Source organism: Mus pahari, chromosome 1, assembly GCF_900095145.1.
Source record: "Mus pahari chromosome 1, PAHARI_EIJ_v1.1, whole genome shotgun sequence".
Lineage (NCBI taxonomy): Eukaryota > Metazoa > Chordata > Mammalia > Rodentia > Muridae > Mus > Mus pahari.
In genome coordinates this window covers 157,926,299-157,946,223 of record NC_034590.1, presented here as the reverse complement: position 1 = coordinate 157,946,223, position 19,925 = coordinate 157,926,299, and the positions used below count along the sequence as shown (strand labels likewise).

Genomic DNA, 19,925 nt, shown 5'->3' with positions numbered 1-19,925 from the left:
AAAAAAAAAAAAAAGATTCACACAGATAAATGCTTCCCTTGCTAAGAAGGAGGAAGCAGGAGAAGTGGAAGAGATCAAGAATCACGCACTTTCTAAACTGTGTGAGCACCTCCCAGACACCAACAACCTCTGCTGAGAAGACCTCTGCTTCTGGTCTCAAGGGTCAGAGATCAAGGACAGAGCAGACAGGATACCTTGTCCTTGTTCCCTACCTCTATTTTTTGAGTCAGTCTCTAGCTCAGGCTATCCTGGAATTCCCCATGTAGCTAAGGCTACCTTCGAACTTTTGGGTGTTGTTGTTGTTGTAGTTGTTGTTGTTATTTGTTTTGGTGGGGTTCTTTTGTTTTTTTGGGTTTTGTTTTGTTTGAGACAAGATTTCTCTGTGTAGCCCCGGCTATCCTGGAATTAGCTCTGTAGACCAGGCTGGCCTCACACTCAGAGATCAGCCTGCCTCTGCCTCCTGAATCTAAAGATGTGTGCCACCACTACCTGTCAACTTTGAACTTCCAATTCTCCTGCCTCCACCTCTTAAGTACAGGGATCACAGGCATATAAAACTATGCCTGAATCGTACGGGTACAAAAAATGGAATCGGGAGCTTTGTGAATGCTAGGCAAACACTCCCAAACAAGCTACATCCCTGACCACCTTGATCCCCTTTTGAATTTTGCCCTCTGGAGTCCAATAGATTAGGTGCTTACACAGAAGCAGGAACCGTCTTCCCACCCAAATAGAGGCTACTCTATTCCCCATCTAGCCTGGCTTTCAGACCTTATTGCAAAGAGGAATGTAGACACAGGTATGCACAGCTGCCAGGGAAAAGCTGGTCCACACGGCGTACGGACTGGTTCTTGTGGGCATGGAGGGAGCACTTAAAGACCCTTATTAAAGTAGACAAAGAGGACTCGTTCTCCATACTTGGCCTTGATGGTGTCCCGTAGCTCTGGCTCTAGATAGGAAACTGATAATTCACTGAAAAGAAAACCAGGAGAGGGTTATGAGGGTGCTACTAAGACAACCGGCAACTCACCCTGAGAAACAAGCCCACCCATGTCACCTCGAAGAAGTCTGTCCCAGTTAGCATTAATTGTCAACTTGACATGGCTAGAGTCACTTGAAAAGAGTCTCAACTGAGTAACTGTCTTTATCAAGGTGATCTGTGGGCATGTCTTGGTTATTGGCTGATGTGGGAGTACCCAGGTTGGGTGGCACCATTCCCCAGGCAGGTGGCCTTGGGCTCTGAGAAAGCAAAGTATGAGCCTGTGTGAACAAGTTACAAGCACCACGCCTCCATGGCTTCTGCCTCAAGCTCCTGTTTGTGTTCCTGCCTTGCTGCCCTGCCCTGCCACAGATAAATCAGCCAAATAAATCCTTCCTCCCCTAGGGAATTATCTCCCTGAAAGATGTCACACTGTCCTACAGGGTAAGACCGAGCCTGCTTAGAGGTCCTTGGCTCTCTAAACTCTGCTGTCACTTCAGGACTCTTGAGGGGCCGCTGCATCTTTGTCCCTCTTTCCAATGTAGCCACATTGAAAACAAGAAGAACAACAGAAATGAGGTTGGCGAGATGGCTGCCAGAGGTCGCTAATCCAAATCCCAGCAGCCATGTCAGGCAGCTCAAACCTGCCCTTAACTCCAGCTTCAAGGGACCCAAGGCCCTCTTCTGACTGCTGCAAACGCCAGCACAGAGACACACACATGAATAAGACAAATCCCCTCCCCCCCAGTAGCTCTTAGTCACTGTGTGTGCCCGTGCAGCAGAATGAAACGAAGAGAGTCCACTCTAGTATTTTAAAATACCACCCTCCCCATTTTGTGTGTATGCATGCATGTGTATGTATCTGCACGCATGTGTATGTGCACGGAAGCCAGAGATTAACATCGGGTGCCTCTCTGAGTTGTCCTCCATTTATTTGGGGGAGACAAGGTCTCTTACTGACCCGGGAACTCACCAGTGTAGCTAGACCGGGCAGTCAATGAGCTTCAGGTCCCATGCCTCCCTAGCCCCAGACAGACACACTGTTACACTCAGCTCTTTCACATAGATCCTGGGTGATCTAACTCAGATTCTAGGGTTTGCATAGCAAGGACGTTACCAACTGCGCCATCTTCCAGACCTTTTCCTAAGTTTTTTGCTAGGGTCCATATATCCCAGGCTAGCCTTGAACTTTTTTTTTTTTTTAAGATTTATTTATTTATTTATTATGTATACAATGTTATGCCTGCATGTATGGCTGCACACCAGAAGAGGGCATCAGATCTCATTACAGATGGTTATGAGCCACCATGTGGTTGCTGGGAATTGAACTCAGGACCTCTGGAAGAGTAACCAGTGCTCTCAACCTACGAGCCATCTCTCTAGTCCCTAGCCTTGAACTCTTGGTCCTCCTACTTCAACCCCATGTCCACCCCCAGTGTGGAATTATAAGTTCAATTCCTGATCTTTACAGACAAAAGTATCCTTGGTCTCTGTCAGAATAAATGTCACATTTGACCTCCACCTCATCTACCTGGACAGACTACAGTTGTTGGCTTTAACATCTGTCTTCTCCACCAGTCTGTGAGTGAGCACGGTGCTCAGGACCGGGAGGTGACTGCCAAGTGGCCATGATCCCACACAGAGGGTGGCGTGACTGCTACTATCTCAGACCATGCACAGCGACAACGACACCAGTGACCTGGAGCCGGCCTCCAGCTGACCCCAGGCTGACAGCCCCACCCCTCATCTCTTCTCCCACCCTCCCTTCCAGGAAACACAGAGGAAGAGGAGGTGCAAGCCCATGCGTAGACCCGAACACAAGCCAGAGTAAGCTGAGTAAACGTCTTACTCAACTTTAAAGGCCAGATCCAGGCAGAAGTGGTCTTGCTAACCCTCAGCCGGCAGGACATGATACCTCCTGTTGTCCCCCACCACGTCCCTAAGGCATTGGTGAGATCAACTCTCACTCCTGGCTTCTTCCCCAGTCCCTCGGAGTCCTAGCTGGTGTGCCATTCGCCCCGAGTTAGAAGGCCAGAATTTAGGCAGATGCTCCTGATGTGCATGTGTCCTTGGAAACATCTACTTTCCCGCCCATCCCTCCCTCTCAGCAGTCACTCTGAGCAGTAGCAGGGTGTTTGATAAAACTATCAAATGAGGCAGGTGACAAATGGCTGATACCATTCCTGAGGGAAGAGTCCACACGCCACTGGCACCATAAAGAGGAGGCTGTAAGGAAGGAAAGGAGTGTTAGGGACATGTCCCAGAGGCCTGGCCACACCCTGTCCCAAGTCCACACCCCTGACCTGCCTTCCTTCAGCCCTTCTCTACTCCCTGTTTTGAGATAGGGTCATTGTGTCGACCAGGGGCAGGGGCTGGCTGAGGCTGATCCTGAGCTACTGATCCTCCTGCTCCTGCCTCTGCTGGGAGAGCATCCTGTGTGCCACCACCCTGGTTGGGAATTGAACCCAGGGTCAGGTGCAGACTACGCAAGCACTCTGCCACCGAGCTATCATCCAGGCAATTCATTGTGACAATTCATTGTGACTCGGTGATAGAAATCTGTGACCCTCACCCCCCACTCCAACCTCCACTTCACACCTGCAGTCAAATGGGGGAAGAGAATAATGACGTAACTAAGGAGATGTGACTAAATAACTGATGTAACTAAGGAGAGTAAACATCAGACTGCAAGGTCGCAGGCGTCTGTGCCATGAAGGGAAAGGAACTATCACCAGCAGGGCACAATCAATGACATCCCGGTCATCAGAAAGCTGCTAAGAACACTGTGTGCCATTTCTTTCTGTCTCTGAGGCTGAGATGCTGATGGCCCCAACCAACCTCTGCCTCCTCAATTCTTACTTTTTCTCTAAACCCTCTCTGGACCTGAGGGAGAGGGGACCTTGGGAAGAACGTTGGCTCACACACACAGCCAGGAGAGAGCCCACACCATCATGAGGACATACTCACAAGCAGCCACACAGCAAGACTTGCAGAGGGGCGTGCAACACTTTCACCTTCTGCTCGGAGAAAAGGAAAACAACAACAGAGAAAGCAGCCCATGAGGGACTCAGCCGCAGCAGAGCATACCCTGCACCAACCCCACCAGAAGAAGCTAGAGGCTGGGACTGGCTACCCTGAAGGGGAAAGGTGTTCTCCTGGCTCCCTGCAGACAAGGTCAGGAAGTCTGTTCTCTTATCTGAAGCAGAGGCCGGTAAAGGCTGGCACAGGCTCTGCTTGAGTGAGATGGGGTGGTGGCTACTGGGAAGGACAATTTCGGGGGGTGGGGGGAATAGCCGGGAGAGTGACCTACCTTCATCAGATGTAGTCTCTCCAGCCTCTCCATGATGACTGGCAACAGAACTGGAAGAGACAAGCAGCTGAGAGGGAAGACAGACTCCCCAAGCCCATGGCTGCAAGCAGATCACGGCCGAGGGGGCTGCTGTCTCCCCAAGACTCTCCAGAAAATACTCGCCGTTGGGAGAAAAACAGAGACCGCACAGGCACCGCTACACAGACTCTCCCCCAAGTCCCAGAGAAAGTACACTTCCCAAAAGTGTGTTCACCAGCAGAAGGCAAACATAGAGCTCTGGACCAGAAGCATCCTTCTCAAAATGAAAACTGCCTTGCAGGCTCACACAAAGGCTACTCAGCAATACGCCCTGCTGGGATCCAGGACAGCCCTCTGTCACTGTCTCCCAGATACCCCCCTCTACTGCTCAGTATTATTAGCTAAATGAAGTTACCTTGCCTCCCCCAAATCAGATGAACTGATAGAAACTGGAAGAACATGTGTGGGTCCCCCAGGCTGTCAGCTCTCACAAAAAACTTGAGAAGATATGGTACCTCCCATTTGTAAGCTGAGGTGACCAAGGCCTCGACTAGGTATTCAAGGGTTCCCCCCAACATATGAGGTGTTCCCCATCTTACTCATGCCAGGGGCTGCCATGGTGATCCGAGAGATAACCACTTGTGCAATGCCCACAGCTGCAGCTCTCTGGGGGCAGAGAAGAGCTGTCAGGGATCACTTATCCAGTGTGCAAGGGCTGCACTATACAGGTGAGGGGGGAGCATGGCTAAGTCTGAGCAGGCAGAGCGATGGATGAACCCACCAGGAGCCAAGTGGCCTTACCCAACCCGCCCACCTGAAATGACGAGGGAAGCCTGTCTGAAGAACTAAATGAGGATGGGGGGGTGTCAGACCTGCAGTGATACCCAGGGCATGTGTGAGACCATCGAGGAGGGTTGGGGTCTGAGGGAGAAGTCTCTCCTCTGCTTACCCGAGAATGGCCAAGCTCATTTTGGTTCCTGTCCTTCACGCAGATGCCCTGAATGAGTTCCCTAAACAACAGAAGTTTCTGGATGTTAGGAAGTAGGTGCAAGGGACCTGCCAGGCAGGTGACCCATCAGGTCACCAGCTCCAAGGACTGATGCAGGAGGAAGCCCATCCTGCAGCCTGGCCCTTTGGTCTCCCTTCTTCACCCCAGTAGATGGTATCTCAGAAGCGATCCTGAGCAGAGGCCAAGAGAGCCAGCCCTGGGTCCTCACAGCCTCGGCGGGCGGACTCCCAGGCACATGTGTGACCTTGAGAATGGTCTTTAACCCTTCTAAACCTCAGTTTTCCTTGTGTGGAGAATAGGGATAATCCTGACACCTACCTCAGGGAACCTAGTGAGAATTAAATGGCCAAGTTCTGAGACCAGTGCCTGACTTAGTATCCATTCCCCCAAACAGTAGCTACTCTGTGTAGACAAGCTCTTGGCGTCCCTCAATTGGAGACCAGGTAGACAGTCACACTCATTCATCTGCTTGGAAAGCTAGGCAGAGCAAGGAGTGGAGTAGAGAGGAGAGATGCATGCACAGCATTCTGCAAGCTTTCTCCAGGGGCTGCTGTGGTGAGCCTCCATCTGTCAACAAAATGTGGCTATAGTTACAGACAACGGTGGCAATGGCATCCAAGATACCCAGCCCTTATGCCACCTGTATTCTAGAAAAATACAAAAGGGGAAAGAAAGAAAACAGAAGCTGGGCTGAGGATGTAGCTCGGTAGTCATTCTTGGCTAGTGTGCATGACAGGCCTCTAGGCCCAGTACCCAGCATGTCAGAGAGAAAAAACAAAGCAAGAAGAAGAAGCCATTTCTGGAAGTGTACAACTATAACTCCAGCACTCCAGAGGCAGAGGCAGCTCAGTGCAAGCTCTAGGCCAGCCAGGACTACACAGTGAGACACAGCCCGGAGGTTAGAGCACATACTGCTTTTGTGGAAGACCTAAGTTCAGTTCCCAACACCCACATTAATTTCACAACTGCCTGTAACTCCAGCTCCATGGAGATCCACTGAGTCCAGTCCCTGTGGGCACCTACACTCACATTCACATGCATACACATACATACACATACATACATACACATACCCACACATACATACACATACCCACACATACATACACATGATTAAAAATAAAACCTTTAGTCAGGCATGGTGGCGCATGCCTTTAATCCTAGAACTCAGAATGTAAATTCAAGGCCAGCTTGGTCTACATAGTAAACTCCCAAGTCAGCCAAGGATACAAAGTAAGTCTCTCTTTAAAAAAAAAAAAAAGACTCTAGCCAGTAAGCTATTCTAAGAATTTGGGAAGTAGGCAGCATTACAGCTCTGACTTCCGTCCCTTGGCCAGGATCTAAGCTAGGGGTATAGTTTTAGGACAGACCTCTTACCCAGCATGCACAGGCCCTGAGTTCAATCCCTGACATGGATAAGAAAAAAGGACTGGTCCATAGGTCCATGATTAATCAACCCCACTCAACCCAATATACTACATTTAAGTCACCCTCGATCTTAGGGCCATTACAGAAGAATGGTTGCCCTTGAGGACTTTTCAAAAGCTGGGTCCACTGGTCTTCTCTGTACTGCCCAGTCCCAGGAAGCTACTGCTCGGCCCCTTGGCCTCCTTCCCGATACTGCTAACCCTGTGGTGGAAGAGAACAAGGCTCCCTGTACTCACTGCTGTCGCATCATTGGGATATTGACACAGTTAGCGGCAGCCACAGCGGCAAAAGGCACCCATCGGCCCACCAAGGGTGGGGCTCTCTGTTGAAAGCAGGGAACAATAGAAGTTATTGAAGCTCATACGAAAGGCTTTGGATTATACAGGAAGAGAGGCAATCAAACGCGGCCAGTGACTTATGTCCAGACATCCACTCTGGACCGCCTATGAGCTGAGAAAGTTGTTTTTTCTGGAACTCTGCTGCCCTCTGGTGGCCACTGTGTCCACAGCTCCCCAGTCGTACGTACCTTTGTCCACATGTTCATGCCTACTGCAGTGGCCACCGCAGTGGTAGTAGCTGTGAAGTAGGAGAGGGCCATCTGCCTAGTGAGAGAGAAATTTGAGATGGATGAATGTGCAGGTGTCAGGAGTAGTGTCACAGTGGCTCAGGCAGGGCCAGGGGCTTTAGCGAGAGACTTGAGTAATTCGGCTTCAGGGCTCCTGTGACCTGTCTCACCCCCATTCCCATCACTCAGTGCAGAGCACCCTCCATCCTCTCTCAGAGCATTAAACACATCACACTTTTTTCTGCCTCAGAACCAGTGTATATATGTTTAGAGAACCCTCCTGGCCTCCTACATATTTAAATCCTTATGCTGGCTAAATTTATGTCAACTTGACACAAGCTAAAGTCATCTGAGGCAGGACCCTCAATTAAGGAATTGTCTCCATAAGATCTGGCTGTAGGGAAGCCTTTGGGGCATTTTCTTAATTAGCGATTGATGTCCCCCATTGTGGGTGGTGTCATCCCTGCACTTGTGATCCTGGGTTCTATAAGAGAGCAGTCTGAGCAAGCCAAGGGAAGCAAGCCAGTAAGCGACACCCCTCCATGGCCTCTGCATCAGCTTCTGTCAACTGCCCTGCTTGAGTTCTGCCCTCCCGGCTTTTGGTGATGAACTGTTCTATGGAACTGTGAGTGAAATGAACCCTTCCCTCCCCACGTTGCTTTCTGTGATGGTTTCACCACAGCAATCGTAACCCTAGCTAAGACAATGCTGATCTTTCAGAGCCCAGCTAGATGCCACCTCTGCAGAGGGGACTTCCCAATAGTCCTAATAGAGCCACTGCTGTCCTGTCCCACCACGCATCTCCATGACAACTGCAAAGGCAAGCCAGGATCACTGCAGACTCGTCCATGTGTTTGGTTTGGTTTGGTTTGGTTTGGTTTGGTTTGGTTTGGTTTGGTTTGGTTTGGTTTGGTTATTGAGCGAGATCTCAGCATGTAGGCTGGCCTTGAACTCACAGAGTTCTGCCTGCCAGCCCTGTTAGAAGATCTTTAAACAGAGCTCGCTCTTACTTATCAGGGAGTCTCAAGCCTCTAGAACCTTGCCTGGCACATAATTAACACTCAGTAAAATTCTGGGACTAGAGAGATGGCTCAGTGGTTAAGAGATCCAGGTTCAATTCCCAGCTCCCACACCCAATGACTTATAACACCTGCAACACCAACTGGAGGGCAGCTAACTCCTTCTGGCCTCTGCACACACATATGGCGATCAGTAACAAAAACACACACAAACAAAAATAAACCTTGAGGCGTGAGAGATGGTTCAGTGGTTAGGAATACTGGTTTAGTTTTGGTTTTAAGACACAGTCTCACTACATAGCCCAGGACGGACTGAAACTCACAGAGACCCTCTGCCTCTGTCTCCCGAGAGCTGAGGTTAAAAGTGTGAGCCACCACGCCCAACTTGGTTTTTTTTCTTGTTTTTTATTTTTAAATTACATGTGTGTACAAGTGAGTATGCATGCACGTAGAGGTCAGAGCTGGACTACCAGATCTAGGTGCTAGGAACCGGACTTAGAAGCCCTGGCAATGCAGAGCATGCTCTAACTACTGAGCCATGCATCTCTAGAGCTCACAAGCACTGGCTGCCCTTGCAGAGGGCCCAGGTTGTGTTCCCAGCACCCACATGGTGGCTCACATCCACCCATAACTCCAGTTCCAGGGGAATCCAATGCCTTCTTCTGATTTCTGTAGGCACCAGGTATGCATGAGATGCACAAAGAATAACACAAAATAAATAAATCTAAAAAGTAAAAATAATTTTTTTTTAAAAAAAGAAAAGGATAAATCAGTCAAATGAATGGATATTTCAAAATGGTCTGGGGAAAAGATACTCTCAGTTGGTCTTAATATTTCAAACGCCGGGAAAGGGTAGCCTGGCCTCCTGCCCAGAGTGGGCCCCACTCAGAAAGAAGCGACAGTCCACAAGCGGCAGGGCTGCTCAGAGAGGCAGAGGATAACAGCTCGCTTACCTGACCGACGTGGGGGAAGCTGCATTCCTGTTGGTGTAGTTGACCAAGGCATTAAAGGATTGGTTCACCCACTGCCAGAAGATGACCGCAGGCATTGTCCTACAAACAAGGGAGGAAGAGAGGAAAAGAGGGGCCCCGGGATGGCACCGTAGCATCCGCAGCTCCCTAAGACTTTCCCATTCTTTTTATGCCCCTGGGCTTCTAGATGGGATCCCACCCCCTGGGATACACCCTCTTCCTTCCACAGAATCCTGCTTTGTTACAATACTTTTTTTTTTGAAAAATCATTTATTATATGAATATAAGTACACTGTAGCTGTCTTCAGACTCACCAGAAGAGAATGTTAGATCCTATTACGGATGGTTGTGAGCCACCACATGGTTGCTGGGAACTGAACTCAGGACCTTTGGAAGAGCAGTCATTGCTCTTAACCACTGAGCCATCTCTCCAGCCCGATACTTTTCTTCTTGGAATTTTTTTGACCCTTCTTCTGTCCTTCTTGAGACAATCACTCCATGTGTCCTGTTCCCATGACTTAAAATTCTCCCCCCTTCCCCCACTGAAAACCACTACTTCCCAATCTCCATTATGTTGTGACTCCAAGAGGGGAAACTCTAAAATATTTAATCCCTGGCACCTGGACTATGCCATAGCTCACCAACTAACTGAATGAATAGAGAAGTGAAGAGGACTCAGAGGGAAAGGAGGGAGGGAGGGAGGAGGAGGACGGAGGGAGGGAGAGAAAGAGAGGGAGGAAGGGAGGGTCGAACATTGAAAGTTTATTCTCTCCAACATAGAAGAGCAAGAAAGGGCCTTTTCATTTTTCCTTTGGATGTAATGTTCAAAACATAAATCCACTGTGGATGTTATACTTTAAAATTTTAGGGAGCTGGAGAGATGGCTCAGCAATTAAGAGCACTAACTACTCTTCCAGAGGTCCTGAGTTCAAATTCCCAGCAACAACATGGTGGCACACAACCATCTGTAATGGGATCCGATGCCTTCTTCTGGCATGTCTAAAGACAGTGTACTCACATATACACAATAACTTTTTTTTTAAACTGGATCTTCAAAAAAAAAAAAAAGTGGATCCTCCCACTTCAAATTATTGAAACAAAACAAAAATCCCTTATTCCTTTAATTCAAGTACTATAGAGGTGGGAGCAGGTCGAGTCTCTGTGAGTTCAAAGTCAGCCCAATCTACATAGAGTTCTAGGTCAGTCAGTGCTACACAGTGAGACTCCCAAAACTGTAAGACGAGTAATAATAGTAATGGTATAACAATTCTCAGGATGGCAGCCGACCGAGCACTCGAGGGGAGGTCTGTCTGCATCACCATCAGGCCCCTGAAGTTCTGAGCGAGGTCAGGAACCATCATTTAGCCTCCAGAGTCCTGTCTAGCGAAGGGAGGTGACAGAGCCTGAGAGGTGTGTGGGCCTGAGAGAGGGAAAGGGCCATTCAGGGGAAGAACTTAGCACGGTGCCCGGTACTGGTGAGTGACTGATGAAGAGGGTTGTTATTACAGCTTGGCCCCTTCGCCATCTTGGACTCACCTGTAGAACTGGAGCATGAAGCCCGTGATGAGCATGCCACCAGGGACCTGGAAGGACATCCGCCCAATGACATTCATCTTCTCTCCAGTGTCGGGGTGGAAGGCCGAGTCATAGAGCTTCTTCGCATACAGCAGCTGTTCCACCTGAGTGCCAGGGGGCACAAGTCCCATCCTGTAACCCAAGGACAGCATCAGCACCCTGACAGATCCCTGCCTCCTGAGACCTCTGCTAGCTCCTCCGGCTCCAGCTTCTCCCTCCCCCAGAGAGCCCAGCAGTGTGACACTGGTTACTCCAGTCAGTCCCTCCCAGGACCACACACTCACCTGCTCTTCTCCACCACCACCTTGGCCCAGTCCAGCTCCTGCTCTGATGCAAAGACCGTGCGAGGATCTGTGATGTTAAAAAAGTGCTTCACGCGCCCCAGGAAAGTGCACTGGTCCCAGCGGGGAGCATCAATATTAAAGTCAGACCGACCCGCCTCCATATTGTTCAGCCACAAACTACAGACTTAAGGAACAAAGAAAGAATGAGAGTCGATCCCTTAACCTGTTTTCCACAGAGGCCCTGGCAGTCAGGGACCCTAAGCATCCCCTGTGATGATCTAGGGGCCTGTGATGGTTTGTATATGCTTGACCCAGGGAGTGGCACTATTAGAAGGTGTGGCCCTGTTGAAGTAGGCGTGTCACTGTGGGTGTGTGCTTTAAGATCCTCATCCTAGCTGCTTGGAAGCCAGTATTCTGCTAGCAGCCTTCAGATGAAAATGTAGAACTCTCAGCTCTGCCTGCACCATGCCTGCCTTGATAATAGACTGAATCTCTGAACCTATAAACTAGCCCCAATTAAATATTGTCTTTATAAGAGTTGCCTTGGTCGGGCTGGAGAGATGGCTCAGCGGTTAAAAGCACTAACTGCTCTTTCGAAGGTCCTAAGGTCAAATCCCAGCAACCACATGGTGGCTCACATCCATCCGTGATGAGATCTGATGCTCTCTTCTGGTGTGTCTGAAGACAGCTACAGTGTACTTACATATAATAAATAAATAAATCTTATGAATAAACAAATAAGTAAACAAACAAACGGGTTGCCTTGGTCATGGTGTCTGTTCACAGCAGGAAAACCCTAACTAAGACAGGCCCCTATGAATGGTGATGAAACTAAGCAACTGCCAGCAAGTGCTTCCTGGTCCATATCAGTAACCTCTGTGCTTGATCACACTAAGGGAGACCGTGTCTGCCACAGAGGAGCTCAGTCTGACTCAGCAAGAAGAACTCATCAGAGCTAGCACAATATCCCCTGGTACCAGCAGGGAAATAGGGAAAGTAGGCATTCTGAAACAGAAGCCCTCTGCTCTTCACCAGGCCTGCCTTCAGAGAGACTCTACCGCAGTCTAACCACATCGCGTCTGCAGTTGGGAAGCAGAGAATCTACATCCAGGAGATGCACCAGACTTGTCCGATCTCAGCAGCTGACTCAGCATGTGAGTTGGCAGCCTGTTACTCTTACACTTTGGATGCCTGGAAATCCAAAAGGGCAGTTCTAATTCTACTTCGAGTTCAAGTTCGAGAAGTGGTCAGGCTCCTTCCATCCACAGCTGTGTGTACCGGGGCAACCAAACTTATAAACTTGGGAAACCAGCTCCACAAGTGGTTGTCTTAAACAGCAGGGGGTCTCTGCCCTCAACTGAATCTGCATTTCCACAAAGTGGAACCTTGGGTGTGTAAATGGACATCTCTCTCATTACACATGTGAGTGAAAAAGAGCAGAAGTTCTCTAAGGATACTCTCCCTTTCACAACCATAGCTGCTTGTAACCCTGTAGTCCACCTGTGACCCTCTGCTTCGCGTCTTTCCGCCACTGAATGTCTCAGATCAGTGAGTGGTAACCACAGGCAGCCTAGATGTCACGCTGTCTTCAAATTTCCAAACAATTTAGCCAAAACACCAAAACAAATTCCTTTTTAACTTGTCCTCACTCGAACTTTCATGGTATGAGTAGGCCTTCTGCCTACTAACTGCCAGGGCGGAACATAGTCGCTCTCTAGCCCTGTTCCCAGAAGGGCGCTTGCTTCCTTCTGGAAGCCCAGAGGCAGGCTTCCACCATCTGCATTTCTCTCAGCTTTCTCGCGTTTCAAACTCCAACCAAACGGGTCCACTGTGTTCTGCCGACAGCATCTGAGGCCTTTCATAGCCTGTGGCTGCAAACTCATCCCTTCCTCTTGCACAAAAAAGGCCTGCAAGCCACGTGAGCAGGTGGAACACAGCAATGGCCCCTCCCCTCACAATGCCGGGCTACTACTTTCTTGGTACAACAACAGAACAAAGTATGAAAGTTAGGAGGGAAAAGGGGCAGGACGTTCTGGCTCATGGTTGGTAAGGTGGCAGGAAAAGTCTGGTGGTAGGAGAGGGAGGTGGCTGGGCACTCCATGCCTGCATCAGGAAACAGCGAAAGCTGGTGCCCATCTTGCTTCACTCTAGGACCTAAGCCCATGGTTGGTACCAACCACATTTAAAGCCGCTGTCTTTCCCACCCAGTCAAACATTGCTGGAAACACCCCCACAGGCATGTTCAGAAGTGTGTCTCCTATGTGATTTTGAAGGCAGGCAAACTGACAGTGAGGATTAACCATCGAGAGGGTCATTTGTGGGTTTTGGTTTTTTGATTTTTTTTTTAAAAACACCACCTTACTTAACTTAAATATTCACCTGTAAAGTTGGGAAATGTATTCATTTTGCTCAATGGCTGTCCTGAGGCCTAGCACAGAGTATTTAGTGTCCTGGGGAAAGTCCAGCTTGCCAGTAGGCAGGTATTACAGCTTGAAAGTACAGAGCCATAGGCTAGAAGGAAGAGAACAGCATCAGCAGCCCTGAAATCACTTAAGCTAAAATTTGAGGNGGGAGGGGGAGGGGGAGGGGGAGGGAAGAGCATGCTGAGGATAAGCCCTGATGAACTGCCATGTTTAAGAGGAGGCAGGCAGAAGCAATGGGAGGGAAACAGAGGTCAACTTCTGCATTGTTGTAGTTTTTAGGGCGGGAGAGACTTGAGGTTAGCACACTGTAGAAACTGAAGCGAAAAGCCAACATGCTGAGCCCACAGCACTCACGCCTGACCTTAAAATGGCCTCAAGTGGGGAATCTCTGGAGAAGGCAGAAGCCGGACTGCAAGTGACCGTTGACAGAATTCAGATTTCTCCCCCTCCCTCCTCTCTCCCTGACCCCCGTAGGATAGATCCAATACCAAAAGTGTTTCCCTCAATCCAACTGCATGTATGGTGGAGGAAAAAGGTTCACTTCCTAGACACAACAGAAGCTAAAAGACCTCTAACTGGCAAGTCACACATTTTCTTGGTCGCAGAACCACAGGCTGAGGACAGCTTGACTGAGCTTAGCGGACCAAAGTGCCATGCTCCCAAAACACACACACATGAACATGCCACCTATACATACGCACACATGTGCAATGCACGTCTACGGAGCCAACCCTCTCTAGCATCTCCTCCCACCTTTAAGGTAATATTACAGAGTCCTCTGCCCTTCACGCAGAAGCTCCTCCACCAGAATGTGGTGGTCACACGCCAAGTATGTGGATGATGTTTGCTTTATGGACTATTCATTTGCATGTCTGTTTTTTTGTTTTGGTTTGTTTTGGTTTTGGTTTTGGTTTTGGTTTTGGTTTTGGTTTTTCGAGACAGGGTTTCTCTGTATAGCCCTGGCTGTCCTGGAACTCACTTTGTAGATCAGGCTGGCCTCGAACTCGGAAATCCGCCTGCCTCTGCTTCCCAAGTGCTGGGACTAAAGGCGTGCGCCACCACACTCAGCAAGGATGGCACTTCTACGACAAACTCAGGACTTGCCTTGGTCACACAGTAAGAGCAGGTCTGTTTCCCTTAAGTTACACACTGTCAGTTCCACCAGTCCCAAGCAGAGATAAAGTCGAACATCAAACCAACCCAGGCTGCAAAATCTAACAAGGTCACGAGGCTATGCCTCCTGCTCACCCAGAGAGGTTCTCTGCTCACTATAATCTATTTTCCAGCTTAAAAAAGAAAAAGAAGGGGCTGGAGAGATGGCTCAATCTGTAAAATGCCACTGGGTAGAGATGTACACCTGTAACCCCCATGCTGGGGTGAGAAGGTGGGGGTACAAGGAGAAGATTCCGGGAACCTACCGACCAGCCAGTCTAGCTAAACAAGTTCGGAGTTCAGTGAGAGAGCCTGACTTGGGACTGGATCTATCTGATGTTCATTTTTATAGTGTCCGGAGCTCTGGTCATGGGGAGAGGGATTGAAGAAGACACCCACTGTCCCCCACATGCACACATTCACACAAACAAATTCATATATCAATACATTCACTAGATAAACAAATAGTCCAGAAATGGAAGCCCATGTCAGAACCCCCCGCGTTTGGGAGGCAAAGACAGGAAGGTCAAGAGTTCAGACCAGGGCTGGAGAGACAGCATCTTAGCTAGTTATCATCATCTATCGCTAGGAAAAGACACCATGCAGGGGGTTTTGTCTTTGGTTTTTGAAGACAGGGTTTCTCTGTGTAGCCTTGGCTGTCCTGGAACTCTTTCTCTGTAGACCAGGCTGGCCTCAAACTCACAGAGACCCTGCCTTCCTCTGCCTCTTTCTCACGAGCAACGGAATTAAAGGCAAGTGGACTATCCAGTGGACCACAGCATCTTTAAAAGGAAGCACTTAATAGGAGGTTTGCTTACAGTTTCCGAAGCTTCGTCCATGACCACCAGGGTAGGAAGTGTGGCATCAGGCTGGCAGGCATGGTGCTAGATCAGTAGCTAAGAGCTTATAGCCCAATCCACAGGGAGCTGGCAGAAAGAAAGGACTGAACCTGGCATGGGTTTTGAAACCTCAAAGGCCACCCCAAGGCCACACCTCCTCCAACAAGGCCACCCCTCCTAATCCTTCCTAAACAGAGAACTAGGCATTCAAATATGGAAGCCAATGGGACTCTCTCTCTCTCTCTCTCTCTCTCTCTCTCTCTCTCTCTCTCTCTCTCTCCCTCGATTGATTTAATGTATATGCGTACACCATTGTTTTCTTCAGATACACCAGAAGAGGGCATCAGATCCCATTACAGATGGCTGTGAGCCACCATGTGGTTGCTGGGAATTGAACGTAGCACCTCGGGAAGAGCAGTTGGTGCTAACCGCTGAGCCATCTCTCCAGCACATATGGGGGCCACTCTCATTCATACCACCACAGTTGACTCAGGGGTCAGACCACCCCAAGAGTTCAGTTCCCAGCATCCACGGGGTGGTTCCCACAATCATCTATGACTCCAATTCCAGGGGATCTAACACCTTTTGACCTCTGTGAACACCAGACTCTTACATAAAGGTCAAAAGAGGCTGAGCACAGGCGCACATGCTCTTTTAATCCCAGCACTTGGGAGGCAGAGCCAGCTGCATCTCCTTGAGTTCAAAGACAGTCAAAGCTACTACATATTGAAACTGTCTCAAACAAACCAAAACCAATGAACTAACCAAATAAATAAAGTCAAATGTTTCTTTGTTTTAAAACAAGTTTAGACAAGCCTGGGCGATACATTGAAACGATCTCAGGAAAAAAAAAAAAAAAAAAAGAGGAACCTGAAAGGTGATGTTCACTGGCCAGAACTTCATGGTGGAAGGAAGAAATGGACTCCTGCAAGTAGTCCTCTGACCCCGCTCCCGGAGGTGTCAGTCCAAAAGACACTCAGGAGCTTGGGCACACCAAAGTGTCAGTGGGCCTCCACCTCACTCAGCACCTGTGACTCCTCCCAGCTCTTCTTACCCCACCCCTACCCTAAACTTCCTCAGCTCAGGAAAAGCAGCTTCCCTTCCTCCAGCTTCTCAATCCTATAGAACACCATCCCCACCCCCACCCCACCCCCACCCGGGCATGCCCGTTTCAGCCATGCACTCTCTTGACCCCTCTTTCGTCTTCCTCCCAGGGCCTGGTTTATTCTGCTGGCCATGTTCAATGTGCTACTTACTCTCTCTCCCTGCTCTGGACTCTTCTAGATGCTTCTAACTGTACTTTCCGTCATATCTACAGTAAAATCTTCTCCTCACCCGCACCCTGGAGTGGTCATATCTTCACTCTATACACATGGTACTGGATCACCACATCCACCCACCCACCACCACCACCACCACCACCACCCCACACACACACAAAGACACACTTTTTTTTAAATGTGAGAGCAATTATGAGAGACAGAGAACACAAGAGAGAGAAGAAAACAAATGAAGCAGACGAGGTGTGATCTTCCCTAGAGAAAGCTCAGCTCCTCCAGCAAGTGGGACCAAAGCTCAGAACAGAACCACAGGCACAGTTCTGAGATAGAGTACTTGCCCCGTGGGCACTCGGCCTTGGGAGGTCCAGGCAGCTAAAACTATGCAAGAGCAGACCACAGACCACTGAAATAGCCTACTGTCAGGCTGCCTAGAGCAAGCAGAAGGATGACAGTAATAATTAAACCAGAGGCCCAGACCCCTGCTTACAGACACTCATTGGACTCCGAGGTAACAGTGAAATAGGTACCATACTATCTGAGGGAAATCTGAACATGCCTTTTCCCACAAAAGAGCCCCAGTGTGGAGAGCAGTAGATTAGTAGATAAACGGAAGGGGGGCTCTCCTCTAACAACTCTCCTAGTGCCTCTTTTATTCCTCCTTTCCCTTTTTCCATGTAGCCCTGGCTGTCCTAGTAGACCAGGCTGGCCTCGAACTCAGAGATCCGCCTGCCTCTGCCTCCCAAGTGCTGGGATTAAAGGCGTTCGCCAACACCTCCTGTCTAATCACCTTGTACCTCTTTTTTTTTTTTTTTTTTGGTTTTTTGAGACAGGGTTTCTCTGTGTAGCCCTGGCTGTCCTGGAACTCACTCTGTAGACCAGGCTGACCTCGAACTCAGAAATCTGCCTGCCTCTGCCTCCCAAGTGCTGGGATTAAAGGCGTTCGCCAACACCTCCTGTCTAATCACCTTGTACCTCTTTTTTTTTTTTTTTTTTTTGGTTTTTTTGTCCTGGAACTCACTCTGTAGACCAGGCTGACCTCGAACTCAGAAATCTGCCTGCCTCTACCTCCCGAGTGCTGGGATTAAAGGCGTGTGCCACCACTGCCCAGCTTTTTTCCCCCTCCCCCAAAGATTTATGTATTGTTATATGTAAGTACATAAGTTATAAGCTGTCTTCAGACACACCAGCAGAGGGTATCAGATCTCATTACGGATGGTTGTGAGCCACCATGTGGTTGCTGGGATTTGAACTCAGGACCTTCAGAAGAGCAGTCAGTTCTCTTAACCGCTGAGCCATCTCTCCAGCCCCCACCTTGCACTTCTTTAGTCAAGATTCAGAATTGACTTTTTTCTCCAAGGATCCTACAAGTAGGCAGGTAGCAGATGTTCTGACATTTTTAAAAACTTTGGGGGCTAGAAAGATGACTCAGCACTTTAAGAGCAATTGCTGCTCTTGAAGAAGACCTGGGTTCAGTTTTCAGCACCCACATGGTGACTGACAGCCACCCACAACTCCAGCTCCAGGGTACCAAAGACACATGTGATGCACTTACATACACGCAGACAAAACATTCATATACATAAAGCAAATATTTTTAAAAGGTTTTATAAAAAGTACTTTACTTGATTGTAAAAAAACCTGAAAGCTAGCAGGGTATAGTGGTTCGAACTATGTACCCAGTGCCCAGAAGAACCCAGGATGGAGGCAGATCTGTGCAAATTTAAGGCCAGTGTGGTCTACAGAGTGAGCTGCAGGCCAGCCAGAGTTCCATAGTAAGACTCTCAAAATAAAAAACGACAACAAACCTGAAAACCCATACTGGAAACATCTGCCTTTGTTTCAGTAATGGTAACTAGGTTGGTGAAAGAGGTAAAGCCTGAACCCCAGATTAAACTATTAATAATAATATGTCGCCCTTTTTCTATGACAGGAATTGCTCTATGTACCTGACATACATGGACCTGTAAGATAGGTAACAGGAACACATGCATCAGCAGGCTTCCAGAGATACCACTTCTTCCTAAACTATCAGCGGATAGAAGAGATCTCTGCTTATTAACAGGTATAAATAGCTCTGAGGTGTGGGGTGCAGTGTAGGTCAGTGGAAGAGTGCTTGCCGACCCTGTACAAACCCCTGCATTCTGAGTTCAGTCCCCGGGGGCAAACGGCACTCCTACCTGGGCCACAGTGTTTACAAGCAACGCTATAAAATAAACAGTTTACAAGTTAGTTCAAGTCCGGACTCAGTCATCTACAATAACCGATTTCTAGGGTGGTAAGGAAATTAAACCTCGTATAAAAAACATTCCACTAGGAAGAATGCAATTTCCACGAAGGCAGGTTGCTGGGAACCGACCTGCCACAAAGGTCCTGTGATCGGTCCTGTGCGTGAGAGGAGTGGGAGGTAGCGCTTGCAGTCCAACACGTCTTAGCAAAGTCCAGTAGATCCCAAACAATCTAACACTCCCGCTGCCAGCTAACCTCAATGCTAGGAACCGGTCCCCAACCTCCCTATCTATCGACCTCTCTCAGGCGACCTCCCCCAACCCAGTACAAATCATCTATTTTGGACTCTAACAAGAATGTGGAGATAGAGACGTAGCCCGCAACTCCTGAGCCCTAAAGTCTGGCACCCGAAGACAACGGGGGTCAGAAGGGAGGAATCCACTGGAGCCCTGGTCCGTCCCTCCGGACACGCGGCTTCTGCAGATGCAAGTCCAGCACGCAGCGCTTGGCAGCCGCAACAGAGCAGAGCCAGGCTCCCTTCGGACGCGCGGGGATTGGGAGTAGCTGTGCGTTTGGCTGCACTTGCGGGCTCTTACCTGGCCCAGAGGGATGCACCCCGCGACTGCCACCAGGAAAGCTGAACTGAAGTGTCGCGGCTAGGCCCGTGAACCATCCCCTCGCCCTACGCCCCCCCCTTCCAACCAATCACAGGCCACAGGCTCCAGCCTGCCACGTGGGCGGTTCTGCACCTCCCGCTGGGTCGCTCACCAGCCCGCCCCGCCCTCCCGCCACTCGAAGACCGCCTGTGCAATGGGCGGGCGCTTTGGCGCGCTTGCGCACTTTGGGT

General features: G+C 49.3%; 1 protein-coding gene across 3 annotated transcripts in view; it reads right to left on the bottom strand.

Moving 5' to 3' along the window:
* Positions 1-19,744, bottom strand: part of Sfxn2 (sideroflexin 2) — a 21,239-nt gene extending 1,495 nt beyond the window's left edge. Inside the window, exons 1-12 of one of the 3 annotated variants that reach the window (XR_003842557.1) lie at positions 19,675-19,743; positions 11,159-11,342; positions 10,836-11,006; positions 9,282-9,380; positions 7,271-7,346; positions 6,981-7,066; positions 5,257-5,317; positions 4,907-4,973; positions 4,290-4,339; positions 3,947-3,996; positions 3,158-3,205; positions 772-972 (exon numbers count right to left, since the gene is read on the bottom strand). Coding sequence is in view for 2 of the 3 variants with exons in the window: in XM_021209097.1 (XP_021064756.1) it covers positions 873-972; positions 3,158-3,205; positions 3,947-3,996; positions 4,290-4,339; positions 4,907-4,973; positions 5,257-5,317; positions 6,981-7,066; positions 7,271-7,346; positions 9,282-9,380; positions 10,836-11,006; positions 11,159-11,319 (969 nt within the window). In the remaining variant the exon portion in view is untranslated. Of the gene's footprint in view, positions 1-339; positions 973-3,157; positions 3,206-3,946; positions 3,997-4,289; positions 4,340-4,906; positions 4,974-5,256; positions 5,318-6,980; positions 7,067-7,270; positions 7,347-9,281; positions 9,381-10,835; positions 11,007-11,158; positions 11,343-15,551; positions 15,640-19,674 lie in introns of those variants that run through there. The other 2 variants (XM_021209097.1, XM_029532161.1) reach the window with 2 other exon arrangements.
* Positions 19,745-19,925: the final 181 nt, after the last annotated feature.